This window comes from Olea europaea, unplaced genomic scaffold, assembly GCF_002742605.1.
Source record: "Olea europaea var. sylvestris unplaced genomic scaffold, O_europaea_v1 scaffold424, whole genome shotgun sequence".
Taxonomy (NCBI): Eukaryota; Viridiplantae; Streptophyta; class Magnoliopsida; order Lamiales; family Oleaceae; genus Olea; species Olea europaea.
The window spans coordinates 351,571-373,315 of record NW_019262241.1 but is presented as its reverse complement, the minus strand read 5'-3'; the positions used below and the strand labels follow the sequence as shown (position 1 = coordinate 373,315).

At 36.0% G+C, this 21,745-nt stretch overlaps 2 protein-coding genes across 3 annotated transcripts; one reads left to right on the top strand and one right to left on the bottom strand.

Moving 5' to 3' along the window:
* Positions 1–9,995: 9,995 nt before the first annotated feature.
* On the bottom strand, positions 9,996–11,648 carry LOC111387763. The gene is made up of 3 exons (XM_023012346.1): positions 10,810–11,648; positions 10,310–10,557; positions 9,996–10,132 (listed from the first exon to the last, which is right to left on the bottom strand). Exons 1-3 carry the CDS (start codon positions 11,646–11,648, stop codon positions 9,996–9,998), a joined length of 1,224 nt encoding a protein of 407 aa, XP_022868114.1.
* Positions 11,649–15,801: 4,153 nt separating this feature from the next.
* On the top strand, positions 15,802–18,368 carry LOC111387770 (leucine-rich repeat extensin-like protein 3). 2 transcript variants are annotated; one of them, XM_023012358.1, is made up of 2 exons: positions 15,802–17,131; positions 18,053–18,297. In XM_023012358.1, exon 1 carries the CDS (start codon positions 16,391–16,393, stop codon positions 16,928–16,930), a length of 540 nt encoding a protein of 179 aa, XP_022868126.1. In that variant the 5' UTR covers positions 15,802–16,390; the 3' UTR covers positions 16,931–17,131; positions 18,053–18,297. The 2 variants fall into 2 exon arrangements, with proteins under 2 accessions (XP_022868126.1, XP_022868125.1); XM_023012357.1 differs by having other exon boundaries at positions 15,807–17,131; positions 18,091–18,368.
* Positions 18,369–21,745: the final 3,377 nt, after the last annotated feature.

Genomic DNA, 21,745 nt, shown 5'->3' with positions numbered 1-21,745 from the left:
CATGAGGCGTTGATGTTTAGGCGATGACAACTGATCCTTGGGTCTATTCCTACCATGTCTTCATGCTTCCAAGCGAAGACATCGATGTTCCTTTTCAGGAAGCTTATCATTTGTTCTTTTGCTTCGGGGGACAACGTCTTTCCTATTTACAAGACCTTACTGGAGTCCTCTGAGTTGACGGAGAAAGTTTCAAGTTCTTCCATTGGGGTCGCGTTTGGTTCTGAGCCAGTTATTCGAGGGTCTAATTCGTCAAGAGGGTACCCTTCTTCAAGGGCCTCTTCAATGTCAACGTCTTCCTCCTATTCAGAGGTATGCCCTATTTCAGGGGCGTCGAGCATTTTCACATCTAGGTCGGATTCATTCGCAACCTCCGTTATGATTACATTAACAATGCGGGGCTCTGATTTTCGCAGAGAGTTTAGATAATATGCTCTGGAGCCCATCTGATCGCCTCGAACCGTAGCAATTCCATGCTCAGTTGGGAATTTCATATACAAGTAATGGATGGAGGTGATAGCCCAAAAATCTTTTAAGGCTGGTCTGCCCAATACTCCATGGTAGGCTGACCTATGGTTTACTAACGAAAATTCCATGAAATGTTGGGCCACTAGGGGAGTTGAACCCATCTCGACGGGCAGAGTAATTCATCCTCATGGGATGATGCTGTCTCCAATAAATCCAAATAGTGGGTCAGTCATGGGGATTAGCCCGTGTTCAATTTGCATTTTGTCGAAGGTAGAGCCAAAGAGTATATTCACCGAGCTGCCATTGTCAACAAGCATGCGTTTGAGTCCATTTCTTGCTACTACGGCTCTTAGTACCAATGCGTCGCAATGGGGGTGGTGAACTCTTTGTGTATCTTCTTGGGAGAAGGTAATCGGGGCCATCCTGTTGGCTTCTTGGGATTGGTTGACGATGTACGTGAGCATTGGCGAATCCTTTGCTTCCCTTGTATAGTTCCTTTGGGCATTCCTAGTGCTGCCGCCGATGTGAGGTCCCCCAATGATCGTGTCAATTTCCCTAATGATTTGGCCTCTAGAAAATGGGGCCTGACCTCTCTGTCCGGACTCTCCTCTGTCCCTCGATCCTCTTCTTCAAGGTGATTGATTTCTATGCCTCCTTTCACCCCTATTTGGGGAGGCGGATCTGCGGGGATGTTTGTCCCTCCTGGAGGGATGTGGGTTATTCCGATCTGAGCGCCGTGGAGCGTCTCTGCATTTGCTGGTGTCATGTCCATAGAGTTGGTGAAAGGTGCAGAACCTTGCCCCTTCTAAGGGCCTGCTTGATCGCTTCTTCTTCTTCTTTCGACTACTATCAGTACCCCTAGATGGTCTTGCCTTAATAGGGACATTCTCGTATGCCAATACCGGCACTGCATTTAGGGTGGCCGAAGCTAGTGCTTGTCCGGACGTGGGAGCAATTGTATACCTTGCCTAGGTCCATTGTTGGTGACAAGGTGCGCTGCAGGTCCTCGACCTACTTGACTCTGAGGCGGAGGGAGTCCCCGTGTGACACGATTTTGGTGATCAATTATCTCTTCACTGACGGTCTCAACTCTCATCATTTTCCCCAATTCGTCATAAGTGGTAGGATTCTTGCTACGCACATCCCTCCAGAACAAAGTGTTCATGTTGAGGCCGCATTTCAAGGCTGAAAGGGCTTCTTTGTCAGTGACCTATTTGCAGTAGGTGATCTTGTCCCTAAACCTGGCGAGGTATCTTTTAAGCGTTTCTCCAGGGGCTTGTCTCATATCTTGCAGGCGTTGCACTGAGGCCTCTCATTCTCTACGTGAGAAGTACTGATTCAAGAAGACTTTTTTTAGCTCTGGCCAACTCCTAATGCTCAGAGGAGGCAGCCTGATGTACCACACTTAGGTGGCTCTGGCCAGGGTTAGGTGGAAGACTCTGCATTTCAAAGCAGGCGAGGCTCCCCTGAGACTCATCTGTGTCATGTACTTTGTGAGGTGCTTCTCCGGGTCCCTTTTTCCTTCATACTTGGGAATTTTAGGTGGTATGAAGTTCGCAAGCATTGGGAGCCTCGAATATCCTTTGAGAAAGGGAGATTATCATCATCATTATCATCAATCTCGTAAGATCGACCCGGCCCTTCGAAGTCCCCATCATCTTGCATGTTTTGGGGGGTAGAGGTGCTCTTCCTCGGCTACCCCAATCAACTGAGTTTCTTTTCTCCTTCCTATTTCTAGGTGGAAGGGGCGCTTGTTATTGCTCTTCCCCTTGTCGAACTGGTCTTTCCACTGAGCAGACCCTATTACTAGGGTCCCGCCCTATCCGGTCAAAGACAATGACTAACCTTTGTGCTTCACATTCTGATGGAAAGTTATCCCCAAATTGCGGTTCTGCTAGCTGACTCTCTTGCACATAGGATGTGACTTCCATACACACTTCTCTCTCGAGGGGGGAGGTTCTCTGTGCTTGCTCATATGGCCTCGGGAACGAGATGCAGGGATTTCACGAGCTGGGTAAGATTCTTGGGGCATTTGGGCGCCCTAGTGACTTTGGGCTTGCATGAAGAATTCATGCATCGCCATATTCTGAGCTGCGATCTCTCTCATGCTGCAGCTATTTGGGTCATTCCTTTAGTGAGCATGACCGTTCTTTCACCTCAGCGATGCCGGTGATGGGATCTTTGGTGAGTGACATTGTTTCGGAGCACCTCTTCTTCAGAGGCGTCCATCCTGTGGTTTTCGTCCTCATTGTTGGAACTCATCTTATCTATTCCTTTTTCAAAGGTGATGAGAATCTGGGTTGTAATTCGACTTTGTTCTTTTTTCAAGAACGTCCCCTTTTCAGGGTAAGTCAATAGTTTTCCGGTGGCTTTTCCAGTGGAGAATGTAGAACTTTGGATGAGATGTTTCCCACAAATGGCGCCAGTCTGTTGACCTCACGAATTGTACCTCCTACGTGGCCAACCGATAGCTGCTTTACGTGATCCTCCCTGCGTGCAATCAACACTTCGGAATATCAGAATCAATTCGGGATGGAGGTGGATACCTTGTACTACCACTTCCGAAGTGGTTCAGATATTCTGAAGCGTCTTTTAGAAGTGGTTCAGCTAGGAGGTGGATACCTTGTACTACCACTTCCGAAGTGGTTCAGATATTCCGAAGCGTTCTTCAGAAGTGGTTCAGATAGGGACGTAACAGATATTACAGTTATTATCGATTGATTGATGTATTGTAACCGCTGCACCTACCTTGGAATAAAAAAGCAATGTTGCACAAACTAGCAGTTAAATTAACACTCTTTAATTTTGATTAGTTGCTCAATTGTTACGTATTATATTGAATCAAGCTATAAAAAATTCACACAAAATAAATAAATAAATAAAATCGATATTGTTTAGCCTAATTCAATTCCTCTTGTGGTTAATTTTTATTATTCGTTCACTTGTTACGCTGTGTTTTCCTAAGAATTTGACCAAATAAAACCATGCACCCATTCTTATTTATTGCACTTGAACAAGTGACATTGGTAAAGTTATTCAATTTCAATAAAAGTGATATCAATGGGAACAGCTAAATACGGATCATTAACCAATTTACCTTATCCCAGTTGATCAAGAATTGTTATTCCGACAACTGAGGTCAATAGTTCAAGAATTGACACTTCATTTCCTTCCATTGCCCCACTCGATAGCATGTTTTGCAATATCATATTATCGAACCATATTTAATATTTTTTTTAATTATTTTTTCAAATACTCTTTTTATTTTATAGCAACCGCCCTGCCAAATAAATCATAAAACATTTCAGTAAGTGAGACTTACCTTGTGTATCAAAATAGAACTCAGCCGATTCAATTTCTCACATAAGATGTCAGGTAACTTGTATGAATGAAATCCTCTACTGCTTAAAATATAAAACTACAATTACATTCTTGTAATATTTCTCTAGGATGCATTAATTATAGATGCTTGTAATCATTTAAATTTTGAGTAATTACATCAATGATTACTGAAATTATTTTCTCACGATAATTCTCTCAAATTTACAGCTGTTACATTTATGATCACTCGGTCAAAAATTTAACATTAAACCTTATGTGGCATGATTAAGTACCAACTGTCATCAAATGACGTAAATTTATTACGTCAAGTCAACAAAAATCATTGTTAAAAAAAAGGTTAGGGTTACTTTATGCTTTTAAGCCAAAAAATCTGATTAAAACAAAAGTCGCTCTATGTTTTCTAATCTAAACGTGTTTAATCTCAATTCCTAGCTTCCCAATTTAGTTGACTTGGTGAAATAAATTACACCATTTGGTAACAAAGCTTGGTGCAAGTAGAATTTAATGTTATTTTTTTTACCAAATGACCATTAGATAACAGCTAGAAATTTTAGTAACTATTACTGTAAAAAAAGAAAAAAAAAAAGGAATTTCAATGACCATCGACATATTTACTCAACGCATTGATGGTAGTTGGCACAAGTAACCATTCTAGAATTTATATAATCTATTCCCCTTTATATATCACGGAGTCACCCTTTTTCGTTTAACCAAAAGAAAATGCATCTTCTCCTCTATGTTGTCTTTGTTCGAAAATTTGTGCATAATTATATCACTTTTAACCAAAAAAACATGCATGCAAGTATGATAAAATCATGACATACTGGTACAAATATTTTGGTGTTGCCTACATGATGAAAATGATTTTTGATCACTCAGATAAAGATAATCAATTTGACTAGTCATCATATTTGAATAAAAGTTATATTTTCAATGGAGAGGAATTATTTCCTAATCAGGGCCCAATTGAGCCTTCATTGTTGCAATCATTTTTTTTTTCTCTAAGTCTAGTCTACAATATTAATTCTTGGTGCTCTTCATTATGCACAATTAGTTGAAGATTTTACGGATGAGTTGCAAAAAATCTTGCTTTTTGAAGCACCTTTTTGATATTTGGTCAGATGAAGAGATCATCCCCCTTGGTTATATAATAATGTTGGAGATGATTTATAGACTGAGTTAATTTTACATGATCAGTTTAGATACTAATTCATAAGAAAGACCGCCCTCCTTGGGCGAATTTGGATATATGTTGTTGCTCAGGGAAATATAGACATTTGATCAAGGCAAAAGATTGTCTTCCTTGGAGTATGAAGTTTCAGTCTATCTCACTAGAGTCGAGTTCTCTCAGCTAGAAAGAAATGATGAAATATAATAATTGATATTAGTATATTTAATTTCTGATTTTAAAGTTTATTTTAGGAAACATAATTATGGTTAATTTATATTATTTCCTTGCTTAGAATAAGGTCTTTTGAAACCCCATAAAAATGGGTTTTATGAGATGTATTGGGGGAACTTTTGGAAAATGAATAATTGATTCTCCCCCTATTTCTCTGTATTTTCTTCCCCTTTCTCCCTCCTTTCTCCTCTTCTCTTCCCTTTCCCCTTCTCCTACAACTGTTCTATTACATCCGACGTTGCTTGACTGTATACTTCTAGATCAGGTGATATCGAATGCAAAAATCTCGAACATGAAACTTGAAAATAACTTGGAGAAAAAAATGAATCAGAAATCAATTAAATTGAATTGATTTGGAGTGAAGAAAATGGAATGAAATTGATTGAATTTATAGATTCAATTTGCCTTTTGTCAATGATCACATATTTTCGCACATATTAATTACTATTATATTGCACCATTTTCAGATTGAGTCATTAACTAGTGGTCTAGATCACACTTTCAAAAGGTTGTGACTCTTCATTATACACCTTTTACGCTTGAAGAGTTGCATCCAATCGTATTACCTATTGAAGGCCTTTTCAATTCAAATATTTTAACCTTTATATACCCATGTATTACAACAATCACCAACATGAGTGAAATAAGTCGACTCAGAATAAGAAAGACGAAAAAGAGTATTATCTAAAAGATAACGTACCAAAATAGGTAATTTTTCATTTTTGAACATTCCTTAGTAAGAATCTATCGCACTCACTTGGCTAATCACTGAACGCAATATGTTAAACTGTCGATCGTTATTCGAAGCCAAGACAATTGATCAAGCATAATATCTCTTATATCAAACTTTGATCCTCTATTTGTACATTATTTTGGCCATGAACTTTTTTGGACTTTGTAAGTGTGCTAGAAAATGCATCTAAGTAAAATTTTCTTTTATTTTTTATTTTTTATAAAACTGGCCAAGTTCGAATTCACATAAGCAATATTATATAAAGAGTGTCACATAAGCAATATTATATAAAGAGTGTCCTATAATACTTCACTTATATTATTTACAAGAAATACTCATTGAAAGCATAGTTTATACTAAATAAACTTTTGTAGGCAATACTTGCATAAGAGAAATGAGGACTTAAAGCTCTGAAGTGCTTCTCATCTAGTCATTAATTAGTTTTCTCATTGAACTCAATCTGTGGGATTCCCAGTCGCCATTTTAGGTTTCCATTAAGCTGACTAATTAGTTTTAGGCTTTGCACCCAGTTTTCTCGATACATAGTTTATTTGCTCTCTAGATAACCTATTTGTAAACGAATCCAATAAATTATTTTTTGATATAATAATCAATATTATTTCATTTGCTAGAAACTGCCAAATAGTATTAAGTGTATGATGTATATGTTGAGACTTACCATTATACACAACATTTTGTGTCATACATAACAAACAAAAGTTATCACCACTTGGAAAATCCTTTCAAATTTTTTGAAGTCATCATGTTTCCATCTAACTATGTTCAAAACTTCAATTTTATCTTTCGATTGTCAAGTTGTTTGGAGAATTTTTGTGAAATAAAACAATCTTAATGGTAAAACATATTTAATAGTATTTTTGAATCCTTGCATTGGATATTCAATATTCAGCGGAGCACGAGTTTTAAGTTTATAACATGGCATTCGCTCTAGCTAGTGCAATTTATCATTTCAAATATTCTTCGAATATCCAAAATTCTAATTTGAATAAAGTAATTAAAAACCCTTGGATACATCCGAACTTTAATTGGAAATATGATGCAAACGACAATCTTATTCCCCACAATTCTAGATATAACTTAGTTTAGCTACATAATGTTCATCTAATAAAATATAGTTTGATCATATAAAAAATTATGTTTATCTATCGAATAGATAATTTTATTTCACATTTATTCAACATATAAAATGACTATAAATGAATATCAATTTCGCATGAAAGTCCATACAGTTTCATACTTAAGACCTACAACTCAAAAAATAAAAATGAAAAGCAATTTTTTCTCATTTTAATAAAATACGGTTCTATTTTGAACCGTGTTCGATCCAACTTTAATTGGACCATTTAGATTTGACCACAAACGTCACATAGATCCAGATATAGCTCTCACGTTGCATCATGTTGGTCAGATCACACAAATGAGTCACGTAGGAAAAAGGAATGCGCATTCGAAACACGAAGCTCTTCGATGCGCCTTCACATTAGCACTTGAGCTGTACTAGCCAATAGAAATTTTTCTACCAGTTAATCTAGGTGCAATTGTGCTTGTTTGGTAAAAATTTAAATATAGAATTTAATCTAAATTAAAATTAACAATTAATTTTAATAACATATTTTATGAATTTCACAACTTTTCAACAATATATTTCATAAATTTATATCAAAATCTACTAAAAATCTGATTTTCAATCATCATCAAACAGTAGCTGTATATAAATGCACACGTCGATGAGTCATCAATCATTCACTTTGATTTCAAAGTTGTCAGTTTGATGCGAACCCCGTAGTAACTTAGACTACGAAACCCACAACTAGATTGATGCGGAACCCGAGAACGTCAATTGATAACCAGTTTGGATTTGAATCTAACAAGATGAAACAAAGAACCCAAAGATAACGGTGATGCAATGGACCCCTTGCTTACAAATTGAAGAACCCACGATCCGATGTTGAACGTCACAAGGAGTTATCCTTGATAAGTTCTAAATTATTGTTCAAGGAAGAACAAATTGGAAGAAAGCAAAAGCTTCTCTTGAATTCAATAATAATTGCCAAAAAAAAAAAAAAAAAGAAAAGAAAAAGTCGTTTACGCTAAAATCGTGCAAAATCGTCAAAGTATGGAAAGAAGTCTAATTGATATCAAATTCTAACAAAATAAAGAAATTCGCGAAAAAAAGAAAACTTTTGCTGAATTTTTTTGTACCATGCAGCCACATGGTACATTTACATGTGGTCGCATGGAAGAAATTGTCGCCCCTCAAGAAAACTTTGCATGGGTCTGTGGGGTCGCACTACTTCAAAACCATGTTGCCGCATGATTGGTACTTTGGCCTCCGTCTTTGTCCGCTTGTATTGAGTTGATCCATTTTGATTTGGCTTTCGACTCGAAGACGAAACTTGTCCCATTTTGAGTCCCGAACATCGTCCCATCAATGGTTTCTTAAACGAGCAATCCCATTGCTTGTTTCACTTGCTTTGCTCTCGATCGCGTCATCGGTCCGCCTTTGATAATCAACGGGTCTCGACTCGAACTCGCCGTCTTCAAGCTTGATTCTTGGATCACATCATCACCTCTCTCTTCAAAAGGATTCGTCCTCGAATCTGTACCTGCATCGAAAAGGGAAAGATCAGCAACGTTAAATGTAGCCGATAAATTATACTCACCTGAAAAGTCTACTTTGTATGCATTGTTGTTGATCTTCTCAGTGACTTGGAAAGGACCATCTCTCTGCGGTTGCAAATTAAACTTTCGCTGCTCTGGAAAATGTTCTTTCCTGAAATACACCCACATCTAATCTCCGGGTTCAAATGTCACACGCTTCCGCCCTTTGTTTGCCTTTGACACGATGAGCTTGTTCTTCTCTTCAATTTGCGTATGAACCTTCTCATGAAGTGCCTACACCATCTCAGCTTTCCTCTTACCATCCATGCTATCTCGTTCATTCACAGGCAAAGGAAATAAATCCAATGGAGTTAGTGGATTAAAACCATACACAATTTCAAAAGGTGAATAAGAAGTAGTCTAATGTACGACACGATTATAAGCAAACTTAATAAATGACAAGCAATCTTCCCAATTCCTTAAGTTTTTATTAATCACTGTTCGAAGCAATTAAGTCATGGTCCTATTTACTACTTCAGTTTGATCATCCGTTTGTAGGTGACAAGTTGTAGAAAATAACAATTTAGTTCCTAAGTTATTGCACAAAACACGCCAGAAATGACTCAAAAATTTAACATCTTGGTCCGACACAATACTCTTAGGGACTCCATACAAATGTACTATTTCCCTAAAAAATAAATCAGCAATGTTAGTGGTATCATCGATTTTGTGACATGGTATGAAGTGTGCCATTTTACTAAACCTATCAACCACTATAAAGATAGAATCCGGACCTTTCTTTGTCCTAGGTAACCCTAACACAAAATCCATAGAAATATCCACCCAAGGTTCACTAGGTACAGGTAAAGGTGTATACAAGCCATGGGGTAAAACTTTTGATTTAGCTTGTTTACAAGTTATGCACTTCTCACAAATCCGTTCTATGTTACTACGCATTTTAGGCCAGTAAAAGTGTTTCCCTAACATGTCTAAAGTCTTTTGAATCCCAAAATGACCCATTAGACCCCCATTGTGTGCTTCCCTTACCAATAATTCACGCATTGAACAATTTGGAATGCACAACTTATTCTCCTTAAACAAATATCTTTCATGTCTATAAAATTTGTCAACAGCCATTTTAGCACATGAATTATAAATGTTTGAGAAATCAAGGTCATTTTCATACATGCTCTTAATATGCTCAAAACAAAGTAATTTCGCACTTAAAGAGTTAAGAAGCACGAACCTTCGCGACAACGCATCTACAACTACGTTTTCATTACCTTGCTTATACCTGATGACGTATGGAAACATCTCTATGAACACCATCCACCTTGCATGTTGCTTGTTCAACTTACCTTGACCCCACAAGTGCTTTAGGGATTCATGATTGGTGTGTATCATGAACTCCTTAGGCCACAAGTAATGCTGCTAAGTCTCCAATGCTCGAACAAGGGAATACAACTCCTTGTCATACGTTGGGTAGTTTAGTGCAGCTCCACTCAACTTCTCGCTAAAGTAAGCAATATGTCTCCTTTCTTGCATTAACACCGCTTCAATACTTATCCCTGATGCATCACACTCAATCTCGAACGTTTTTAGGTAATGTCAAAATATGTGCTTTACACAATTTATCCTTAATGGTATTAAATGCAAGTTCTTGTGTTTCCCCCCAGTGAAAATCTACACTTTTCTTAACGATTTCAGTTAATGGTATCGTGATTGTGCTAAAAACTCTCACAAACTCTGCCTATAAAAACTAGCCAGACCATGGAAGCTCCTAACCTCAGTTATATTTTTAGGTGTTGGCCATTCTTTAATAGTTTTAATATTTTCCTCATCCACTTCAACCCCATAAGCACTAACAACAAATCCTAGAAAAACAACTCTATCCGTGCAAAACGTGCACTTTTTAAAATTAGCATACAATTGTTCCTTTCTTAACACAACAAGCACGTACTTTAAATGTTCTAAATGTTCACCTAGGACTTTGCTATAGATTAAAATGTCATCAAAGTAAACTACAACAAATTTTCTTATGAAAGTACGTAAAACATGATTCATTAAACGCATAAATGTGCTTGGTGCATTTGTGAGACCAAATGACATAAACAACCACTCATATAACCCGTATTTAGTTTTAAATGCCGTTTTCCATTCATCACCCTCCCGTATTCGAATTTGATGGTACCCGCTCTTAAGATCAATTTTAATAAAAACACAAGCACCATGCAATTCATCAAACATATCATCTAGCCTAGGAATAGGGTGATGATACTTTATTGTAATGTTGTTGATAGCTCTGCAGTCCACGCACATTCGCCAAGTCCCATCCTTCTTTGGCACCACTAGAACAGGAACAACACACGGGCTCATACTCTCCCTCACGTAACCTTTGCTCATCAACTCCTTCACTTGTCTCCGAAGCTCCTTCGTCTCCTCGGGATTGCTTCGGTAAGCTGGTTGGTTTGGAATGACAGCCCCGGGTATGAAGTCAATTTGGTGCTCCATCATTCGAACTGGTGGCAATCCACTTGGCACCTCCTCCGGAAACATATCTTCGAACTCTTGTAACAAATACTTAACTACGCTAGGGAGGGAGGTGTTAGACTCCTCAAGGGAGAGGAGAGAGTCCTTGTAAACTAACAACAACACTCGTCTCTTATCACTCAAAGCCTTTTTTAATTCACTCCCCCTCGCAAAATAGTTCACTTTTGGCTTTTCTCTCCGTTCAGCTGACTCTTTTTCTCTTCGCTCAACTGACCCTTTTTCTCTCCGCTCAACTGACTCTTTTTCTCTCCTCTCATGTGGCCTTTCTCTCTTCCTCTCCTTCTCGGCCACCTCGCTATTTTCTCTCATACTCACAGGCTCACTATTTTCTCTCATTTTTGTAGATTCTCTTGCTTGCCTTTCTCTCTCATTTCTCGATTTTATTTGGTCTTCATACACCTGAGTCGGTGTTAATGGCGCAACAGTAATGGACCTCCCATCTTTGATAAAGCTATACCGGTTCCTATACCCATCATATGTAACCTTCCTATTAATTTGCCAGGGTCTCCCCAATAGAATATGACCCGCTTGCATAGGCACCACATCATATACAACTTTGTCACTATATCTCCCAATTGCGAAATTAATTAACACTCGTTTATTTACCCTAACTTCCTCACTCTCATTCAATCACTGCAATTTATAAGGCCTATGGTGTCTCAATAATGATAAACCCAATTTCTTAACTAAAGTTGTGCTAGCCATATTTGTGCAACTCCCACAATCAATAATGAAGCTACATACCTGATCGTGGACGTGGCACCGAGTGTGGAATATGTTTTCCCGCTACTGCTCCGAATCATCTGTCTTGATTTGAGTGTTAAGTGCTCGCCTCGAGACCAACAGCTCCCCAACGGCAAATTCCGTCTCATCTTCATCACCAACATCCTCCAACGCTGGCATGTCATCATACTCTCCTTCGCTCTCACTTACCACCTCTTCATTGTCCCGCAATACCATGGTTCATTTATTAGGACAATGAGATGCAATGTGTCCCGTCCCCAAACACCTAAAACACTTGATGTCTCGACTTCGTGATGGTTGTGGCTCCGATTTTGGCGTTGTCCTACTAGCACTTTCTTCTTTCCCTTTCTGCCACTCACTTCTTCCTCTAGCTACTGCTTCACCCCCTTATTATTAACATCCCACTTCGACTTCCAATTTGGGTTAGAAGACGAAGTATTCACCGGTTGCTTCACAGTACCCTTCTTCTTCAGTTGTTTCTCCACCTTCATGGCTACATGCAACATGTCCTCCAGCTCCACGTAATACTGCAATTCCACTACATTAGCAATTTTCCGATTTAGACTGTTTAAGAACCGTTTCATGGTAACTTCCCGATCCTCCACCACATTTGCCCTGATCATGAGTATTTCCATTTCCTTGTGATAGTCCGCTGCGCTTCTCAACCTTTGAAACAGGCTCTGCAACTTCTGATGGATCTCCCTATAATAGTGGTTAGGAACGAACCGCTTCCTCATCAACGCCTTCAAATCCTCCCAAGTACTAATTGGTCTTCCCCCACACCATCGTTGTGTAGTAACCACTTGATCCCACCAGTTTATTATGTAATCAAGATTTGCCACTGATGTATCCATCCTCGTCATCCAAACTTCCTGTTTAGCCCTCCAAGTATTTTGTTGGTCCAGCCCATCTCTAACAACCCCAAAAACAAGTTCAAACTACTGTATCAAATCTTCTGATGTATTGTTGTGATAGCCGTGTTGGCTTGAGTTGGAACCTTCTTGTTCAGACATTTTCTCAATTTCTGCCTTACCAAATTTCACTCGGAATCATACAATTGGCTTTTACCCTCTAATGAGCTCACCACTCTGCCTTTTACCACTCAATGCTTTCACCAAGAGCTTCCAAAAATAATAACGAACTCACCGGATTAAAACTTGCGGATTCAACCCGAAACGTAAGTCAAGAGAATAATTTTCAAGGGATTTGGAAACAAATAGAATGAAATTTGAATGAACTCACTAAATTTCAACGGATCAATTGCCGAAATTGAAGAATTGAAGAAAAAAAGAACTTTAGACTTTAGGAATTTGAATGTGAACTTGTTGGTAGCAAATCAAGCAATTAATAATTTTTTTTTGACGTTAATAGTAACTTTTTTTAATATCCGGATGAACAGTAACTTTTTTTTTTAACAAGAGATTGTACCACCAATGAAAAATACGGATTGAAGGAATGAATTGAAGAATGACTCAAGAACAAGGAAGAAACTTGGAAATCAAGAAAAGTACAACACAAACAAGAAAATTAAAGATAGAACCTGATTAAATTGGGACCAAAACTCTGATACCAACTGATGCGAACCCTGTAGAAACTTAGATTACGAAACCCACAACTAGATTAACGCAGAACCCGAGAACGCCAATTAATAACCAGTTTGGATTTGAATCCAACAAGATGAAACAAAGAACCCAAAGATAACGGTGAAGCAATGGACCCCTTGCTTACAAATTGAAGAACCCACGATGTTGAACGCCACAAGGAGTTATCCTTGATAAGTTCTAAATTATTGTTCAAAGAAGAAAGCAAAAGCCTCTCTTGAATTCAATAATAATTGCAAAAAAAAAAAAAAGGTCGTTTACAATGTAATGGAGAGAGTATTTATACTAAAGATAAAAACCTAGCTAAAATCGTGCAAAATCTTCAAAGTATGGAAAGAAGTCTAATTGATATCAAATTCTAACAAAATAAGGAAATTTGTGGAAAAAGGGCAGAATGCATGGTACATTTTCATGCGGTTGCATGAAAGAAACTGTTGCCTCTCTAGAAAACCTTGCATGAATCTGTGCGGTCGCACCACTTTAAAATCATGCGGCCGTATGGTTGTTACTTTGACCTCCGTTTTCGTCCGCTTGTATTGAGTTGATCTACTTTGATTTGGCTTTCGACCCGAACACGAAACTTGTCCCATTTTGAGTCCCGAACATTGTTCCACCAATGGTTTCTTGAACAAGCAATCACATCGCTTGTTTCACTTGCTTTGCTCTCGATCGCGTCATCGGTCCGCCTTCGATAATCAACAGGTCTCAACTCGAACTCGCTGTCTTCAAACTTGATTCTTGGATCACATCACTATTCATAGACCTGTAGAAAGTGCACAAATTTTAAATTAATAAAAATAGTTCAGTCATGACAAAGACCAACCATTTCTTCTCTTGTAGAGGAGTACAGTGATCTCCAAAAAATCAATTCAACTATTCCATTTATCTGACTGGTGTGATTTGTAGGCTATTGCATCAATTTGAGGGTTTATTCAGTGTGCACTCGAAGGGTAGCGACGATGAGTTTCCCCATCATAAAAATAAAAATAAAAAATGAATATAAATAAGATTTTGGAACATGTAGAAGCATTCTAATTATATTATAATGCAAACCAATAGAATATAAAGTACACAATAAAACAAAACATGTCGTAATGTTATTGAGAACTTATTGCATAATTATATTTGTTTTAACTAAAAGTATGTTCATGCAAATATGATAAAATCGTGACGTAATAGTGCAAAATTTCGGATAGATTTTCGACCTATGGAAACCAAGTTTGCGCATAAAAAATATGCACAAATTGTGGCTTACTTATTTGTTTTTTTGACTGGCACAAATTGTGACTTATTGAAACGTAAAAATTAGTAGATCAAATGAAGCGAGTTATGTGAGCACAATTCTCTTTAAGATAGTTTTTGTCCCTACATTGGTACTAACTTATCAAATGAATGTCAATCTTCCAAAGTATAATGCTTCTTTCAAAATTAATATAGCTCACTATTAATTCTATCGAATGAAACAAAACTTGGCTGTACTCTTGAGGACCAGATGATATCGAATATAAAAATATCAAATACGAAACTTGAAAATAATTTTGATGATATAATTTGGAGAAGGAAAGAATTGGGAATCAATTAATTAAATTGATTTACAACCTGTTTGGGAGTTATTTTTTTGCCCCAAAAATTCATTTTTTGACCGTTATTTCACCATTTCAGTCGTCATATTTGACTTTTTCTCTCACATGTAGACCTCACTTTTCTCCTAACGGTCAAAAAATCAATTCTCAAAATCACTCTCAAACAGGCTCTTAGAGTGAAGAGAATGGAATGAAATTGATTCAATTTGTGGATTCAATGTTTGTATTTTTTCAATGATCGCATCTTTTGGCACAAATTATTTTTGTGCATTAAATCGCATTATTTTAGATTGGATCATGATTTCGTTCACGTCCCATACAAAGGTCACGACTCTTCATTATACACCTAATTATTGCACATATTGAAACTTTTTCAATTAATATATTTTAGCCCTGTTTGGCTCATTAAATTTAATTTTTAGGGAAAATATATTTTGAAATAGTGATGTATTGAAGATTGTGTGATTAAAAAAAAAAAAGAATTCTTTTGAACTTATGTGTAATATTATTTTATTGAAAACTTTGTGACTGAAATTAAAAAAGTAAAAAAATGTATTAGAGTTAAAAGAATCCCAAACAGGGTCTTAAGCTTTATATTTCAATTTTGATCAGTCTCATTGTACAAATCTGCGAACGTGTTTCATAGAATATGCACTTTGATATCAATGCCTTTGGTCAACATGAAGTGTCTTTTTATTTTTAATTTTTCTTTTCATTTTAAGACAAACAAATTCACACAACCTAAATTACTGCTAAAATTTTGTCTTGACCCCTAAATCTAAGCAATCAAGACTCCCCAAAATTATACCTACCGTTGAATCCATTCCCGCCTGTTCTTTCTTCCCTATTTCCCATTTGTTATCTCTCTCTTGCCCTCTCTGCCTCCTTTCCCTTTCCCTCTCCCAATTTCTCTCTCCGTTTTTCTTCTTTTTCTAATTTGATTTTAACGAGAATTGGGGGATCAGGAAGGAAAAGAAGTAGCAAATGTAACCACCCCGTAATTCGTTATTATTTTATTTGAATCCAGATTCAAGAATCCAATGTAATGTTTTATTACTAGTTTCTTGTTTTTCTGGGGAACTTTTCCGTGAATTCTTCCCCGTTTGAAGAAGAAATCAAGATTTTTGGGGCCAGCCCAGTTGGATCTTTTTGTTGTTTATTGCAGATAACAAGAAATTTCCAGGGCCAGGATCCAAAAATATAGCAAGTTATTGGGTTTTAGATCGCGAAATAAATTGCCACTTGTTGTTGAATTAGAAGAAGAGTGAGGATTTTGAAGCGATCTCGGATGCGAGGAGGTTGCAAAGAAGAAGATTTTGCCTGAATAATTGATTTGTGTGCGATCAATATGAATTCGCCATTGTTAACTTTGGTAATTGCTTGTTTAGGGATTTTCTTTGGTTTCTTTGCTCTCATTGTTGAGTCTCAACAGAATGTGAATCCTCCACCGCCACCTTCTGTCGACATCGACCCACCACCTCCATTAGCTCCGCCCCCTCCATTCGTTCCGCCGCCAACACCTCCTCCATTGGCTCCTCCACCTCCATTTGTTCCGCCACCACCACCTCCTCCATTGGCCCCTCCACCTCCATCACCACCACCGCCTCCTCCTCCTCCACCTCCACCTCCTCCTCCAACTCAATCACCACCACCTCCGCCGCCCTCACCTCTCGGTCCTCCACCGCCTTCTCCAAGAAAACGTCTTCTCCCACCTCCTTCAAACAAGTCGCATCCACATTTGGGGCCCCCACAGTTGAAAGATAAGCTCAACACGGGGAAGAAAATCGGGCTAATGTTTACGGGGATAGCTGGGATCCTGCAAGTTTGTGTGGTGGCATTCTTGTTGATTAGGAGAAGGCAAATTTTAAAGGAAGGAGGTGGTTATTAAACCAAAACTACAACAATATATATTTGGATTAAAATCACATCATTTGAATATTTTTCTGTTCAATTAGTTTTCCTTGGTGGATCATACTGAATCCACGGTTCCACTGTATAGAGATTCTTTAACTGCGGGCGAAACATCAATGGATTTGGGGACTTATCGGTACTCTTGTGTCTGCATCTGGGTTCCAGCTCTTGTAAATTGGTAATTATTGTTTTTGTGAATAGTTTTTCATTTGTGTGTTCATTATTGTGGAATGTCAAATGTTTATGTTGTATGCTGATTCTGTATAACTAATATGTTACCGAAAATATGGGTTTAAGATCCTGTAGTAGATCTATCGATGACTAGAACGTAGCGTGCAAAAGGATTCACATAGTTGAACCTAAATCTATTTGGGAATAAATATCATTTTGTGTAGATTAAAAGATGATTAGCTCGGAATAACAAATACAGAAGTCATCACCTGAGTTTTTCTTATCACCAGAAATGTCACCATTTGAGATTGTCTAAACTGATATCATTAACCAATTGGATTGAACTATTCACTAAATGATGGGCGTCGAATGTTTTCCTGTTCTTATTAATCATTTTTCTAGTTATATGGCTTTGAGTAATTCTGTTGTTGTTAGGTAGTTATCTAGAATGCGTTGTTTATAAGTTTAAAGAAACAGTACAATGTTTCTAACCTGCTTGTTGTTGGTTAACGAAAATGACATTGGGGAAACTGATCTCTTTAGAGTGCTTTGCACAAGTGCTATCATATTTTCTTTACTCTTCTTAGCTTATGCACAAATCCAGGATCATCTTTCGTGGGATAACATCTCTTCCTATTCATGTTAAATGATTTGCGGTAATTGCTAAGGATCCGTTTCCTTGTATCTTCTTCTAGATCTAGCAATGAACTAAACTTATCTGTCAACTCTTGCTTATTGTTGCTAGATAGAATTGTGATTCTACGTATGCCATTATTCATCTGTTGGATTTTAGCGTGAGGAAATTGAAATCTAATATAGATAGTTGGTTTTGTAGAATAGAATCTGAAATTCCAGCACCATTTTGATATATATGAACTATAACTTAGTCATTAATGCTTTGTGCTTAATAGTATTTTTACTCTTTTAGGCTGGCCGACTAAAGGAAACATCGTTTTGATGCTGTAGGTGATTGTGAAAGGAGAGGATTGACCCGTAGAACCATTTTCTGTTTGTCAGTAGGGAACGGACTTGGAATTACTTCTGGATTGCAACACACTACTTTATATATCTCATTTGTTCAAGTAAAGATGTAATTTAGGAAACCTGAGTTAAAGATTCAATTTCCGACTTTTAATCACCATAACAGTAATATTTTATTTATTTTCTATAATTTATATTGTAATACTATATACCTTTCTATGATGGAAATCAAATCTGCCTTTATTTCAAGAAACATTCAAAGATATCATCTAACAGGGACTTTTGCAGCATTTTCAGGGACTAAATTTGTTAAGTTTTGTGCACTTAACCTACCAGTTGGTGCAGTTGATGGTTGTGGAGTTTAATAAAACATTGCAGACTCTCATGTTTTCTGGATTACCTGGTTAATTATTGTCTGAGATTTGCTTCAGCTTAGGCTCTCTGTCGGTCTTTTTCACTGATTTTTTTCTTATCTTTTAGAGGGTAATAACAATAGTTTTGGATAATTATGGATTTTTAACCTACATTTTTATGATTAAATTTTTCATGTTCACTCCTTTCATGACCAGGTTTCTACTTCATACAAGATTGAAATAGGATTTATGGGAGGATTATTTAGTGTATATTGTGCTATGCATGCATTATTATTATTATTATTATTATTATTATTATTATTATTATTATTATTATCATCATCATCATCATCATCATTATTATTTTTTTTTTTGGGGAAATTTTCATAAATATCATTAAATTTGAAAATGCGCAAAAAATTTCATTTGCACTAAATTTGGTCTAAAATGTCACTTTTTGGGTATAAAAGGTCCATATTACCCTTAGTGGTACCTTTTTAGGAGCATTTAATGCTTGATTTGAAAGTTATTAATGTTGTAATGTGATGATTTGTTTTGTATATTATAAATATTAGAGATATGATTATTATATTAGATAGTATGAATTTCGGTAAAAAAAAAAAAAAAAATTGAATTTGAAAAATTGAAAAAAAAAAAAAAAACACATAACTTCTTACCATTCACAAACTCTAACTTCTTATAAATCTTTTTCATTTCATCATCAAGAAGACATTACTATTAGATTTATCATCCAATTTTCAGAGATTAGCTATTAGGAATTATTTATATTTTCATCTTATAGCTTACTATTTTAAATGTTAAATAGAGCATAGTCATATTTATTTGAAATTTTTGAAACTCTTATTCATTCATTTATTTGATTCTTGATATATTTTGGAAGGAAAAAAGATATCAACATCCTTTAGAAAATGTTAAGGATTCCATAATTAATTAACTATTAAGTTATTCCTTATTTATTTTTGGAAAGATATTGTGATGTTGCTGTTGAGAATTAATTATAACCATTAATGTTTTGAATAATACATGTTTTCAAGCTTTGCGACAATTTCGACAATTCAACTATTGAATTCGACATTTTGAAATAGCCATATTAGACATCTTAACTATTGAACTCGATATTTAGAAACTGTCGGGATAAATAATTTAATTGTTGAGATTCAACCATTCATTTCACCTTTTAATATTGAATGGATTTAAATATTCAAAAGTGTCACTTTCATGCTATTAAATATCAACATATTGATTGTGCAGAGTTTTTATCATGCAATCTCTAGTAATCATTTGAGATTCATCGTATTGCACGAGAAAAAGTTTGTTTACATGGATGATGAATAAAAGTGGAGAATGGACAAAACTACTTTCGTTTTAGTTCCGACAAGTATTACACTATGTACTCGTTATAGTAGAGTTGACCAAAATTGAAACACGTGTTCCAACCCCATTCTAACACAACTCATGTAAATAGACTTGATATCTAAAAGTAATTGAAGTTGTATTTTGAATGTTCCCTGATAGCGTTGTACATTTTGAAATTATATTATCATTATCATCTTATTACTGTTTGTATACATTAGTAGTGTTTAAGTTTACAAGCAAAATAATTACATAGATAAAAACTGCATACCATCCGACAGAAGGATTCTATCATTCTCGAAAGATGGTTGCAAAATAGAAAATTTGACTGAAAAAATGTATAAGGGACATGTTGTTCCAAAACACATTGTTAACTTACATTATTATTATTATTATTATTATTATTATTATTATTATTATTATTATCATCATCATCATCATCATCATCATCATCATCATCATCATCATCATCATCATCATTTAAAGACATTGCATAACATCCTAACAGTTAAACTATTGATTTTGACAGAAGGTTTCCGTCATTCTCGACCATTGGTTGCGAGCAGAAAATATAACTATAAATAAGATACATAAGAGATAAGCTGTTGCAGAGCATTTAGTAAAGATGTTACTATATTTATCCACGACAAAACTATAATACATAACTCAACAATTTTTCTGGTCCTAATTGAACAATCCAACAAGAATGAGAAATGATAAATGATAAAATGTGTAACCACATGTGGATGTAACCACCAAATCATGTTTATAACCACATTCTTGAAGGGGAGTAAAATGAGATCATTTAGTATACAAATCAATTCTAATGTAGTATTAACAAATTTCGTCACACTATTTCTTTACTCTCTTTCTTCTCTCCTCGGTGTATGGAGTCTTAGTAGATGTTGCAAGAAATCGGATATGTGTCGATCATTACCTTTTGTGTCAACAACATCATTACTTTCAATAGGTATGGTGGCCACATCCGTCACACTACAAGCTGAGGAAACTTTCTCATTGTCCGGGCATGACACTTCAAGCTCTATGGCTCCTCCATCTATTTGAAAACAACTTTTGCAACAATAACCGACATGCGTTCATTATTTCTAGTTTGCAAATTAAGGAATAAGATAAGAGCATTTAAAATTTTGAATTCGTTAACGTATATACCATTTACCTCTTGGTTTCCACTAGGCAATGGACCCTCATAATTATCCGACCACGGGTTAATGCCTCCTCCATCTAATTGAAAACAACAATTATAATACTATTGGACATGAATTCAATATTTATAGTTTGCACATTACGAAATGAGATGAGTGTATTTAAAATTTTGAATTTTTCAGATGTTAATGCTAAATATACTTATAAAAAATAATAAAAAAAACAAACTATAATGTTTGAGAAATATTACATTTAATTGTTGAGAATGACAGTTCATATCGAAAGATGATTCATCTGTCGAGAATAACTGAAACAAACTGTTGGGAAGGACAGTTTATCGCGACAGATGGGTCATATAACTGATCTTTTGAGAAGTTCTCGTGTGTCGAGAATTCATAACTGTATAGACTTTAATTGTGACAAATTAAACAGTTCGCTTAGAAGATTTGATACCCTTGTCTAACCTAGAAAAATATAATAAATAAGGTAGGTTGGAATGACAAGTATAATACATCAATTAGTTTCTACAAACCAAACAAATTGAGAGAAATATGACGTAAAAATTTGACAGAATGTAAAATATTTATTTAGAAAAATATTAAAAAAATCATATATAACACCCCAAAAATTTTGGAAAAAATTAAAATGCCCAAAAAAATATAAACCCCCCCCCAAAAAAAAATGAAGAAATCCAAATTATCTGTAAATAAACTCTCCAAACAAAGTCGAATCCAAAACAAAGAATAATC

Bases quoted from the DNA above. Each gene is read 5' to 3' on its own strand.
- LOC111387763 (XM_023012346.1), bottom strand. From the start codon at position 11,648: ATGCAAGCGGGTCATATTCTATTGGGGAGACCCTGGCAAATTAATAGG. The intron at 10,558-10,809 runs GTTTGATGAATT...TTTAATCTATAG, and splicing joins ATTCCTAGGCTAGATGATAT to CAAAGTCCTAGGTGAACATT. The intron at 10,133-10,309 runs GTTTGTGAGAGT...GTGATGCATCAG, and splicing joins GGCTAGTTTTTATAGGCAGA to GGATAAGTATTGAAGCGGTG.
- LOC111387770 (XM_023012357.1), top strand. From the start codon at position 16,391: ATGAATTCGCCATTGTTAACTTTGGTAATTGCTTGTTTAGGGATTTTC.